Below are 13,988 nucleotides of genomic sequence, written 5' to 3'. Positions count from 1 at the left end.
TGCACGTAGTCGCTTTAGGAATTCCCAAAGCATCTAGCGGAAGTTTAGACCTTTCACTAGGGGTCACATGGGCCAGTTCGGACGCAGCTGGCAAACCGTTCCTTTCAGTTTGAAAGTATCTTTGAAACTCAGAAACTGTGCTCCTTGGTCTTTCAGTTCATAAGCCTAGAGAGCGGCTACTGAAATTGGAATCGACATCTTCTTCCCTCGGCTCCAACTAGTAAACCACGACCAGAAGACACAGCCTAACCTACACCTACCGGAGCGTCACACCCGGCAAGCGCGAGCAGGTCCACCAACTGCGCCTGAGCAAACCGGCCGCTCCCGCGAGATCGCAGGAAGGCGGAGAAAAAGGGCAGGACCCCGCCGCGTGGGGCGGGGCTTAAAGGCTCGTCGCGCCTGCGCAGAGGACCGGACGACGTGCTGCGTCGTTACTTTTGAAACGCTTGGCGGGGAAGTGCTGTGGGAGCCGCTGTGGTTGCTGTCCGCCGAGTGCAAGTGCGTGCCTTTGTTTGTGTCCCTGGCCATGGCGCTGCAGCTCTCCCGGGAGCAGGGAATCACCCTGCGCGGGAGCGCTGAAATCGTGGCCGAGTTCTTCTGTAAGTCCTCGCGCAGGGCAATATATTTGGGGGAACTGAGTCGTGGCGGCTCAGTAGGCCCACAGCTCGGCCTCTGAGACCCGAGAAGTAATCTGGGAGCGGCGGCTGCCGGCTGTTCCTCCTGACGCGTTGCTATAACGTGGAGCTGCAAGCCTGCGTGCTGCTGAGGCCTACCTCGCGGCGTAGCCTCTTCCAGAGCGTTTCTTCCTTTAAGTGCAGATCCGTCCCACCTCCCACCCCTTACTTTCCGATACAGGACACAGCGTGACTGGGGTGGGTCCCAGTGTGGGTGTGTATGTGTGTTTTTTTTAAACTGCGAGAACACCCTCACCCTCCCACTCTAAGTGATTATTAGGCATGAGGCTGGCGGTAAACAAGACTTTGGGAACCCTTGTTCTCGAACAGGCCAGCTGCATGTTGTAAAGGAACCTGGCAGGATTTGGGAGGGAAAGGGGAAGATACAGGCTTGTCTGGAGCAAAGTGACTATTCAGTCAGTTGCTAACTCGAATGCAACAGCCTGTTTTGACATCCTCTAGCCTCATAATCTGAATTTGGACTTGGATTACAATGAGGTGAAATTTGGCAATAGTAGATTGATACACTGGCTTTTTTTTTTTCCTTGGCACGTGAAAACAATTATCTTTTTTACTTAGATGCAAGACTTTTAAGGATTTTTAATGCCACTTTGTACCTACTCTGCTTTCAGCAAGATACACGTGTGTTCAGTCATTTATAGCTGTATAGCCTAATGAAAATATAGCCACATCTAAATATATTTTATTTTCCAGAGTTATGCAGTGATAATGAATTTTCTGTCACATTTCTTTTGCTTGCAGCATTCGGCATCAACAGCATTTTATATCAGCGTGGCATATATCCATCTGAAACTTTTACTCGAGTGCAGAAATACGGACTCACCTTGCTTGTAACTACTGATCTTGAGCTCATAAAATACCTAAATAATGTGGTGGAACAACTAAAAGGTATTTAATCATTGGAAACAATTTGAGTCTTGCAGATTTTCTAGCATCTCAAGTGGTCATTTTTCCGCTCTGCAAATAGAAGTGTACTCACATCTCAAATATATTTTAAGTTGAGAGGAAGCAAATAATATATAAAATGGAAGAAATCCACCCTTCCCCCACTACATTGAGAGTGGGCTGAATATTTTGATGTAAGAAATCTTATATGGCTGAAAAATAGTCTTCATCAACTCCCTTAGAAGTGGCTTTTGCAGTTAATGTGGCCAAATGGAACAGGTTGGAATTTTACATAATTATAATGGTGTTCACTGTCTTGAGAAAATATACACTACATATTCTCAATATAATGTATTTTCTGTAACTAGTTTTCTGTAGTCTAATGTTATCATTAGATTAATATCAAGGAAATTGGATTCAACCAGATAAACTTCAAAAAAAGAAAAAGATTAGCTGCTAAATGACAGAACACTCACAGTTTTTTTTGTTTGTTTTGTTTTTCACGTATTTCTGTTTGTCGTTTTCAAAAATTCTGCCGGTGATTCAGTAAGCCTTTTCTGTCTGAACGTTCGTTTTTCTTCAGTTCGAGAAATTGCTGTATTACCTGTCGGGTGAATACTTGTTCTTCATCTATTTCTTTTTCCTTTCTAGAATTCCTGTTAGTTTCTCTTTCATGTTACCCTCCACTTAGGATTCTCATTTCTAATTTTTCAAATGTTTCTCCCATTTGATCTTCTAAAATTTTCGAAAGTACTACAGTGGCCATCTTTATTTTTTTTTTAATTTAGAAATTATTTCTTTTGTTGTTGACCAGAAATGTGTCTTTGTTTTACCGTTTTTATTGCATTTTTACTAACCCATTTTAATATGCCCTTCCGATAATGGCCGTGTGAACATTTTTAGCTTGATAACTCTCTTTCAACCTATACTATCCTCTAGATAAACTGTTAACATTGCCTTGCCTTTTATGTGTACAGGAGTGGAATGCCTCAACAACCTGTGGATGTTACGTCTTAAATTGACAGGCAGGGGAAGATAGCCCTGTTGACATTTTGGCCTGGATATTTCTTTGGTGTGGGTGCTTTTCTGTGTGTTATAGAATGTTTACCAACATCTATGGCCTTTACTAACCAAATGCCAGTAACAAACCACCTTGCTCTGACAACCAAAAGTGTCTCCATAAATTATATTGCCAGATGTTCCCAAGGGGACAAAATTGCCCTTGGTTGAGAACTGCTGCTGTAGTAGATTGGTATTGTCAAAATAGCAAGATGAGACCTCTTTTGATGTGGGAATAGACCTCTGTTCTCAAGTGTACACAGGAAGGACATTGATAGGAGTGTCCACCTCTCCCAGAGTTGCATCCAAAATTAGGGGTCAGGAATAAATCATCTGTAGTGATTTATAGGGCTGCACTCAGATCATTTGGCCTGGAACCTCTAGGCAACTATGGATGTGTGTTTCCATCTTAATTTGCTAGAGAAGCAAGCATTGCCTAAGCCAATGGTTTTTAGGTTGTCTCCTTTGAGACTGCATTGATGACACTTCACATTATGTGTGTCTAGACCTTCCTATTTGACTTCTCCCTTTTATTTTAGTTAAAGTGGAAAAATTGCTCTTCCCTAGAGGCAAGTTGATCTGTTTGTTTTTTGTTTGGAGTCTCACTCTGTCACCCAGGCTGGAGTGCAGTGGCATGATCTCCGCTCACTGCAACCTCTGCCTCCTGAGTAGCTGAGATTATAGGCGCCTGCCACCATGCCCAGCTAATTTTTGTATTTTTATCAGAGACATAGTTTCACCATTTTTGCCAGGCTAGTCTTGAACTCCTGACCTCGTGATTCACCCACCTCGGTCTCCCAAAGTGCTGGGATTACAGGCGTGAGCCACCACACCCAGCCGGTTGTTTTGTTTTGAATGTCATTTCCTCTAGCCTTTTTTAGGGTCTTGATCCTGTTCTCTCTTATATTTTCTGCTTCTGTGTTTTGATTTTAATTATCTCCATTGTTTTCATCTCTCCAGTTTTAAAGGAAGAACAAATTACCACCCAGTCTCCTCCTTTTCAGAGCGAAACTCATAAAAAGTTGTTGATAAATGCCAGGGATCACAAGGCCCACAGGCCACATCCAACAGGTGGCCTGTTTTTGCACTGCCCACAAGCTAAGAATATTTTTACACTTACAGGTTTGTTTAAAAATAAGCAACAGAGACCTTGATGGCCTATAAGCTTAAAATATTTACTAATTACTCTTTTTTGTAATTTTTCTTTACAAAGTTTCTTTACAAAAACTTCGCTGACTTCTGAATATGCTGTTTCAATTTCCAAGATTACTTCAAGGCTCAATGTGAGCCCCCGTTCTGCCTTTATAATTTCTCTATAGGTGATATCTGACCTGTGTATAGCTTCACTAGCAACCTCTATATAGTCAACTCACAAACTTATATATCTATCCCAAAGCCTCTTTCTCCAGACTCATATTCAGCAGCTGTATCTTTATGTAGCTATCCCAGAGATAACGTATACTTAAGCATACTGAAAATTAAATTTAGGATCATCTCCAAAACTGATACTCTTTAATTTTCTCTCTGTCAGTGGCTAAACCGTCCAAACAGAAATAAAAGAAACTTGGAAGCTGTCCCTGAATCATGCTTCTTCCTTACTACCATGACTAAACCCAATAAATTTTAACCATGAAATCTCTTACATCTGCCTACTGCTTCGTCTCTACCAGTTTATCCTCCTACAAGCTTTCATTAACTCTTGCTTGAATTACTGATGGACTAACTAGTGTCTCTAGATCCCCTCTTTAACATCTCCAGTCCACTTTCCATATCACAGCTAGAATGATAGTTTTGAAATACAGGTCTAATTCCTTTACATCCTGCTTCACACACAGTAATGACTTTGCTGGTCTTGAAGTGCATATTTTTTTATTTTGATCCACCAGGCTTTGCATGGTCTGGCTTCTATTAATCTTGCAAGGATTGCATTGTTTTATTTTGTTTGTTTGTTTGTTTGTTTGTTTCTTGATTGCACTTGTAGTGAGCTACTTCCAGTCTTCTAGTTATATGCTCTTCCCTTGTGAGTATTTGAGGCCTGTATCTTCTTTCCTATCCTTTTGCATATTTAATGCTGTTTATCCCTAGAGCTAAACTCAGACCTTTTCTGACCTCCGTAAGTGGCTCAAATTTTCCTTCTTTTTTGCTCTCATTGCATCTTATATCTCTCTTTCATAGCAGCCATTACAATGATAATTTCTCATTTATTGGTGTGATGAGTAGATGAATGCCCATCTCCTATGCTTTTATCTTGGATTAGGATGAAAGTACCACATGTTCAGTATTCTGTCCTCAGCACCAATTACTGTACCTGGTACAGATACTGAGAATTTGAAAACAGAAGTTAGAGTATTGATGGTGCAAATTTTCTTGCACGTAGGAGGAGGTCCAAGATAGCAGTGGTAGGAATTTGCTGAGGATAGGGAGTGGGACCTGAGAAGAGAGCTACTTTATGATGCAGTGGACCAAGAAAGATGCCTTCATTTTTATGTGTTGCAGATTGGTTGTACAAGTGTTCAGTTCAGAAACTGGTTGTAGTTATCTCAAATATTGAAAGTGGTGAGGTCCTGGAAAGATGGCAGTTTGATATTGAGTGTGACAAGACTGCAAAAGATGACAGGTAAGTAGGAATTACATTATTTCTACTTTGATATATTTTTTTCAAAACTTGTTTTTATTACCAATTGAGTTCTAATTATATTGAACTAGTTTTATATAAAATATAGTTTGTTTCTAATTTATATTTTCTAAGATAGCCTCAGTCACCTGTGGAAAAGAATTGTCAGTTTAACATATCATTGATTTGTATATATAATATAATTGTAATATAATTGCCTTTAGTCTAAATCAGTAATTTTCAAACAGTATTTATGGTGGTATATACAAAACTATACATGATATACTAAATGAACCATTTAATGAATTGTTCTAAGATATGTTTAACTATAAGGAATTATATTAGATTCACACAATTTATGATGTAGCTCTGCTGTACTTCCTTTAATGCCATCTACTTCCTAAGGCACTTCATAAATTTCTGAAAATTCCAGACTCCCTGGAAGAGAAGTGTCTGTCTTTATACTCTTATGTTTAGCATTGTCCTAGGCATACTTTTCTATAAACTGGGAACCATTTCTTATAGTGAAATGTAGTTTGCTTCTGAAGGCTTTGGTTTATTTTAGGAAATTTTTAGCTTATAAAATAATTTGATACACAATTTAATGTTTTATTTGAGAAAATAGGAAATTAGACATTTAGGCATTACTAAAAGTGCTGAAATGATTATACCAATTAAATATTTTAGATATCATTTGTTATTTTATTTCAAGAGATGCTGAAGTTTCCTGAACTTGAAATGATTGGCAGATTTTCTAGTCATCTGATACTAAATGACCTGACACTAAGACCAGCTGTAAAAGATGCCTGGCAGGATAAATGAAGTAATAAGGATGTATGTTGTGCCTACTAGGTTATAGGTCCAAAGGATACTTTCATTCACAGTTTTTACAAACCTCCTTTTTAAAGCACTGCTTATTTGATGTTGAGAGCATTTAATCAAATAAATAATCTTACCACTATGTTTGAAATAACTTAAAACCTAAAATGAATTAATTGATTGGGTGCACTGTTGATTTTTTGTTTTTGACAGTACACCCAGAGAAAAGTCTCAGAAAGCTATCCAGGATGAAATCCGTTCAGTGATCAGACAGATAACAGCTACGGTGACATTTCTGCCACTGTTGGAAGTTTCCTGTAAGTATTATACAACTTCTTGTTGAATTAAATTGATTGGCAAAAAGACTAAGCTACTGCCTTAATCACCCCTTTATTCAATTTTGTCTTGTCAGATTTATGTAATATAAATTGAAGGAAAAACATTATAAAGCAAAATTAATGTATCATAGTCTCCCTTTCCACAAGGAGACCCACAGTGACTACCTGAAACCATGGATAGTATGAACCCTATATGATGTTTTTCTTATGCATACATACCTGTGATACAATTTAATATGTAAATTAAGCATCGTAAGAGTTAATAAACTGGAACAATTATAACAATATGCTGGCATCACTATTCTTGTGCTTTGGGACCATTATTTTTATTTATTTATTTATTTATTGAGACGGAGTCTCACTCTGTCGCCCGGGCTGGAGTGCAGTAGCGTGATCTCGGCTCACTGCAAGCTCTGCCTCCCGGGTTCACATTATTCTCCCGCCTCAGCATCCCCAATAGCTGGGACTACAGGTATCCGCCACCATGCCCAGCTAATTTTTTGTATTTTTAGTAGAGACGGGGTTTCACCGTGATAACCAGGATGGTCTTGATCTCCTGACCTCGTGATTCGCCCGCCTCGGGCTCCCAAAGTGCTGGGATTACAGGCGTGAGCCACCGCACCCAGCCTTGGGACCATTATTAAATAAGATAAGGGTTACTTGAACACAATCACTAAATTGCACAGAAATTAGTTACAATATTTTCTTTATTAAGATAAATGTTCATTGAGCAAAATAAATTAGTGATTAGAGGCCAAGCCAAATGACCACCTTTTCCAGCAGTGAGTTGTTCAAAATAGAAGAGAGGCAACAAGATTAGTTTTACTTTTAGAAAGTAATGTACTTTAATGATCTTATCCCCAATTTAGGTTCATTTGATCTGCTGATTTATACAGACAAAGATTTGGTTGTACCTGAAAAATGGGAAGAGTCGGGACCACAGTTTATTACCAATTCTGAGGAAGTCCGCCTTCGTTCATTTACTACTACAATCCACAAAGTGAATAGCATGGTGGCCTACAAAATTCCTGTCAATGACTGAGGATGACATGAGGAAAATAATGTAATTGTAATTTTGAAATTTGGTTTTCCTGAAATCAAATCATCTATAGTTAATATGTTTTATTTCATTGGTTAATTTTTACATGGAGAAAACCAAAATGATACTTACTGAACTGTGTGTAATTGTTCCTTTTATTTTTTGGTGCCTATTTGACTTACCATGGAGTTAACATCATGAATTTATTGCACACTGTTCAAAAGGAACTAGGAATTTTTTTTGTCAATGTTGTGATGTATATTCCTTTGAAGATAGTAACTGTAGATGGAAAAACTTGTGCTATAAAGCTAAATGCTTTCCTAAATCAGATGTTTTGGTCAAGTAGCTTGACTCAGTATAGGTAGGGAGATATTTAAGTATAAAATACAGCAAAGGAAGTCTAAATATTCAGAATCTTTGTTGAGGTCCTGAAAGTAACTAATAATCTATAAACAATGAAATATTGCTATATTAGCTCCTTTTGACCTTCATTTCATGTATAGTTTTCCCTAATGAATCAGTTTCCAAATTTGACTTTAATTTATGTAACTTGAACCTATGAAGCAATGGATATTTGTACTCTTTAATGTTCTGTGATACAGAACTCTTAAAAATGTTTTTTTTTGTGTGTGTTTTATAAAATCAAGTTTTAAGTGAAAGTGAAGAAATAAAGTTAAGTTTGTTTTAAATTTGTCTTAAAATATTTTGATACTGGTTTGGTGTTGATATAGTTAAATGGTAATTAGAATTGATTCAGCATAGCTATTGAATTCTTGTTCCTATGAAGTTATAGAACTTAAAAGATACAAAGTTGAGTGAGTCTTGAGGTGTCTTCAATCTAATGGATAAACTTTGATCACATCCTGTTGATCTCATAGCAATAGACTTAAAGCTATTACTTCATCATTGTGAAAGGATAAATGTCCTTTGGAATTAGTCCAACAATTCCAGTTGAACAAATGTTGATTTTAGTACTTTACTATACTCTTAGCCTTATTATCAGCCTACTTTTCTTTATGTATTTAAATACTATGCTTATTCCTATGCTTTCATTAATACCCTTATCTGGTACATGCTTTCTATCCAGTTCTCACCTGTTTTTCCAAGGTCAGTTTAAGGCAGATTTGTAAAGTCTTCTCTCATCTCTAATCTAAATCTGACCTCATTTTGTAAAAATTCAGTTTATTGATGCTTATTATTAGACACTCTAAGTTCTTTATGTGTATGAAGTAATTGTAGATAGTCTGAATCTGTTCATTCAGAAATTACATATTGAGCAAATACTGTGGATCACTGGCAGTTTCTGGGTTCTCAGTGACAAATTTGTAGACTGTTCATATCTTTATGGAATAAATGGAGCACTGGTGTTACCCAGCTATATGACATCAAGAAAATGGCAAATAAATGCTTCATTTGTATTTTAACTATTTGAGATGTCAGACTAAATTCTGTGAAATCACTTTTTTTTGCCCCAAGATGGAATCTTACTCTGTCGCCCAGGCTAGAGTGCAGTGACGCAGCTCAGCTCACTACAACCTCCGCCTCCCGGATTCCAGCAATTCTGTCTCAGCCTCCGGAGTAGCTGGGATTACAGGCACGTACCACCACGCCTGGCTAATTTTTGTACTTTTAGTAGAGAAGGGGTTTCACCATGTTGGCCAGGCTAGTCTTGAACTCCTGGCCTCATGATCCACCTGCCTTAATATCACAAACTACTGGGATTATAGGCGTGAGCCACCATGCCCTGCTGAAATCACATTTTTAAAGGTTGTGTATATACTCTGGTCATTTCAACTCAGCTACCGTTATTAACAGGATTCAATTCTTAGATTTTTGTATCATTTGCATGTTACTGTTTAGTCTGAGGTTTCTGGGGAGCTAGTCATGACGAGTCATTTTAACCCTTACAGATTATATAATCAATTAAGAAATACGCATTTTGGGCTGGGTGCAGTGGTTCACGCCTGTAATCCCAGCACTTCGGGAGGCCGAGGCAGGTGGATCACTAGGTCAGGAGTTTGAGACCAGCCTGGCCAAGATGGTGAAACCGCGTCTCTACAAAACATACAAAAATTAGCTGAGCATGGTGGCGGGCGCCTGTAATCCCAGCTACTTGGGAGGCTGAGGCAGGAGAATCGCTTGAACCCATGAGGCGGAGGTTGCAGTGAGCCAAGATCGTGCCACTGTACTCTAGCCTGGGCAACAGAGCAAGACTATCTCAAAAAATAATAATTAATAATGTATAAAATACACATTTTGGAGCTGAGTGGGAGCCAAACTATGAACTTTATTGAGGTGAAGCTAGACTGGAAAAGCTTTGCCCTGTAGCTCCAAGTGGACTGTCCCATCCTCTTTTTAGACCTTGAGGGTTACCTCAGGAGGAAGACATTTAAACCAACAGCTGAAAGACTTGTGAGTGGTTTCTACACCATGTTAAAGAGAAGGTTCTTCTTAAGACAGCATGATGGGTCTCTAGGCCTGGCCTGGACTCTGGCTCAGTGTTGCTTACCATATGTAGAGGGATGAACTGAGGTTAAGCCCATCATGGTCTGAAGTAGAGCCCAGGAGGAGTGGAAATATATCTGGCTTTCAGAATCCTTTTCCCAGTGTCATCAGAGAAGTCAAACCTCTGTGAGAATGTTTATGCAGAGGTATAACAGTCTCATGTATTGGTTGACTTTTGCTGCACCTAGCTCATTCTGTTGCAGGGACATTGGTTAGGACTCTGAAAGCCAGCTTTTTCATACTGACCAAAGCAAGTGAAGGCCAAGCCAAACTTTAATGGGATGGGACCAGGAAGTATATTCCTCCCATGGAGGTGGTGGAAAGGGCACCAAGAAGTTATCTAATGGACTAGAGATTGGCAAACTTTTTGTAAATGGCCAGGTAGTAAATAGTTCTGCTTTTGAAGGCATATGGTCTCTTGCACCTACTCAAGAGGCTGAAAACAGCCATAGACAATACATAAATGAATGAGCATGAGTGTGTTCCAATAAGAAAAAAACATAGCTGTTTGCTTTGACCCTAGGGTTGTAGTTTGCCAGTCCTGTAATAGATCACAGTTTGCTCTTTTGGTCACAAATATTCAAACCCCTCCCTAGTTCAGAGCATTTGATATTGTAATATTTAAAGCTCACTTGTAAAACATAATTTGTTGCCTCCATCCATAGTATCTCAAACAGAATGTCTCTCCCAAATATACCTAAATTCCATATTCTCCAAAGCACAACTAGCTATTTTCTTGACATACATCCTAACACACCCCACAGTTCACAATTTGATCTGAAAACTTGTTAAGGGAGGCTTTTTGGCATGTGATGCCATAAAAAGAGAGGTATGGGCTCTCCTTTAAATAGAGGCATGGACTCTTTATCCTATTGTGAGTCTCATAAAAAGACCCTTTTTATCATTTTTTCACTATATGGACATGCATGTTGAAAAACGCTTTTATTAGTATAATGCACTAACATTTCTTATGTTCATTAACCTATATATTTTAGCATATAGATTCAAAGATTATTAGCACAATAAGGTAGATAACTTCATAGACCATTTCTTCATCTTGTTTTCATTTAGTATGTAAAATTTATTTAAAATTTATATGAAAGATCAGAATAGCTATATAATGCTACATTGTAACTCTTATATTTTCCACCAGATGTCACTAATGCTGTAATATTCAAATTAAGATGACTTACTTTTGGTTCTAAAGGCTATAAGGTTATTATTGGAAAAGCAATGTTACGCATAACATTGGAATTTCTGGCTGCAAATATATAAATACATGAGGGGAATAAACACTTAGTGTTTATTACGTGAATTTTTATTTAATTCTCATGCTTTTGTGTATAAGTAAAACTTGTACACAAAAGTACAAGTTTTACTTGGGGTCAATGGGCACACAAATTGTGTCGTGGTTTTTGAAGTTTAATGGTCTCTTCTATCCCTGGCCAAGGAAGTATGCAAATTATGTTGTGGTTTTTGAAGTTTAGATGATCTCTTCCTTCTATCCCTGGCCAAGGAAGTTCATCCTGACTCCCCAACAAGCATAACAAAAGGATTGTTTCATCACCTTTTTTCTCTTACCCTTTACATCCTTTTAGCAATAAAGTGTTCAGAACAAACCGGCTTTCCTTTACTGTGCTTTGCAAAACTTGTTCATGTTTTATTGGGTGACTTTGTATTTACACTTTCCTCAGATAGTCTGTTGCCAGATGACTAAGCAATGACTGGGAGGAACCAAATACAGAGGATTTTATCCTATGCCTAATCTATATTGTCTACAGAATAAATCAGGTATGAATTTGTGAACAGTGGTGAAACATAATTTTCCAACTAATCAGAAGAATTGTTTGTTAAGTAACCTTAATTACTCAGTCTTTGGTGAATTGTTTTTGGATAATTTCTTATTCCTTTTTTTAAATGTATGAAATATTTCTAGTTATTTTGTTCAATGTGACTGATAAAAGTTTATGTTGGAATAGCTGTGAAATGGAAACTGTCTACTCAATTTTAAATTTTATTAGTTATATATTATTTTAAAATAGATCTTTTAGAGATCTTTCCATTCTTCATAATTATGACTTTTAAAGCCAGCAGTATTCACTAAGGCTTAAAAAAAAAACAAAACCTAGTTGGGCAAGCTACTTAATCTTCATTAGAGTTGACAATTCTGTTCCAATCTGGCAAAAACATTGTAGCCCTAGCAACAAGACTATTAGAAAAGGCCTAGAGAGAAAAATGTCAGACTTGACCCTCTGATTACACAAGTCGGTTTATGTTACCATGTCACCTATTTTTGTCCTCCACCATATGATCTATTTTTATACCAGAGAAACATAATGTAGTTACATTTATTTGTACAAAGCCCATTTCATCTACATTTATCTGCACCATTTTGCTATGCAAGCTTGTTTACACAAAGGAACTTACATGAGATCAAAGTCTTTTTGTCTTGGAATTTTATCTGTGCTGAAAAAGGCATCCCAAATATAAGCTAGACCACCCCATAGTCCATTTCCTTGCAAGGGAAAGATTCCAAACACTTAAAAAAGCTTTCTAGATATGGACATATCTAGTGGATGCCTAGACATGGGTATGAATTTCTTTCTGAAATTACATTTTCACTGACCAAGTACGGATGCTGGTGGTTTTAAAGATTGGGTCTGTGATGTGCAAAGTATTTCATATCTAACATGCAGTTATTGAATCACTGTGTTCATACTCAATAATAGTCAGTATAGCTCTGTAAAACAGGCTGTAAAGCCTACAGCCTCCAAGTCTAGGAAAGGAAATTCATGGGTATTGATCATCTACTGTGTGCCAGGCACCTTTGAAGTGTTTTACATCTGTTCAGCTGTCTCCTAAATGAATGGAGGTTGGGGTTAGTGGGGAAATGGGAGACTTGGGCCATAAGCTGTGGTCTTAGAAACTGATAATGGGACATGGGGAGAGCCATGAGATAAAGGAAATGAAGTCTGAGTTCCAAATGAGGAGTCCTCTGGAGCAAGGAACAGCCCTCAAACCTCAGTTTACGGCTGTGCGGGGAGAAGAGGGTGGGGAGAGAAGGACTGGATCCAAAATGGAAGTTCTACAACGCTGCTGATGGCCCCAGAGGAGACCCATAAAGCAAAACCATGAAGAAACACTAGGGAGTCCAAATCCTTTATAGAGCATCTTTAGCTCGGTTTGTGGGCAGAGAGGGGATCAGACTTCAAATTCATTCATTAAATGCATTATCTCAACCCTCACAACAGCCCTGTGAGAATTGCTATCGCCACTTCATAGATTTAAGAACTAAGATTCAAGAAGGTTAAGTAATTTGCCCAACTGCAAACATCCATAATCCATGTGCTGGCCCAATTCCCAAACCAATAGGAACCAAATCCTTTTATTATATCTTGTTTCCTCTCAGAGTCTAGGGGACAGAGGAGGGTTCTCCTGCTCCAGACTTAGTCACAAAGAGATTAGAATACCACGTGAATCTCCAAATTGAGGAAGTGAGAACTTGTAGTCACAATATTAGAGTATTGCATTAACTTTTTCATAATACTGCCATTAAATGTTCACACAGGGCATTTTGCTTTAAAGCAGGAGTATTCATTTTCTTTCCAGCAACATTTCTTCTCTAATTCTTTCACTTGTTTTTGTAACCAATGATGTGTTGGAATTTGTGTTTAACATGTAATCCTGATCCTTCTACTTTGTGAGTTTTAAACAACTTGAGACAAGATGCAGGAAACAGAAGGAGATTGAAATTTATTATATGTATTATTACCAAAATTACAGCACTCTATAGTAAAGCTGGGTTGGAGAATGAGCCTTTGCTACTCCTTCTTAAGTGAACCAAGCAGCCTGTGGAGTCATAGGTGGAAGGACCAGACAACTTCATTCTTCCTTCTCCAGGCCAACTCCAACCTGGAAGGAAGCCTTGCATGCTGAGTTGCCAAGGGCAAAATTAGAAAGTGCTGTACTTGAGCTCCTACAAGCCATAGAAACAATTCTTCTTTGCTGCTTGGGATGGACTGAGAGAAAAGGTG

At 38.3% G+C, this 13,988-nt stretch overlaps 1 protein-coding gene across 1 annotated transcript; it reads left to right on the top strand.

Annotated features, from left to right (window-relative positions):
- The first annotated feature begins 400 nt into the window (after positions 1-400).
- Positions 401-8,876, top strand: MAD2L1 (mitotic arrest deficient 2 like 1). Its single transcript, XM_007999674.3, has 5 exons — positions 401-599; positions 1,437-1,583; positions 5,136-5,256; positions 6,286-6,389; positions 7,280-8,876. The coding sequence occupies exons 1-5, from the start codon at positions 527-529 to the stop codon at positions 7,450-7,452; spliced, it is 618 nt and encodes a 205-aa protein (XP_007997865.1). The 5' UTR covers positions 401-526; the 3' UTR covers positions 7,453-8,876.
- Positions 8,877-13,988: the final 5,112 nt, after the last annotated feature.

Source organism: Chlorocebus sabaeus, chromosome 7, assembly GCF_047675955.1.
Source record: "Chlorocebus sabaeus isolate Y175 chromosome 7, mChlSab1.0.hap1, whole genome shotgun sequence".
NCBI classification, from domain to species: Eukaryota; Metazoa; Chordata; class Mammalia; order Primates; family Cercopithecidae; genus Chlorocebus; species Chlorocebus sabaeus.
Note: the sequence above shows the minus strand (reverse complement) of the source record. Positions and strands in the feature narration are given on the sequence as shown.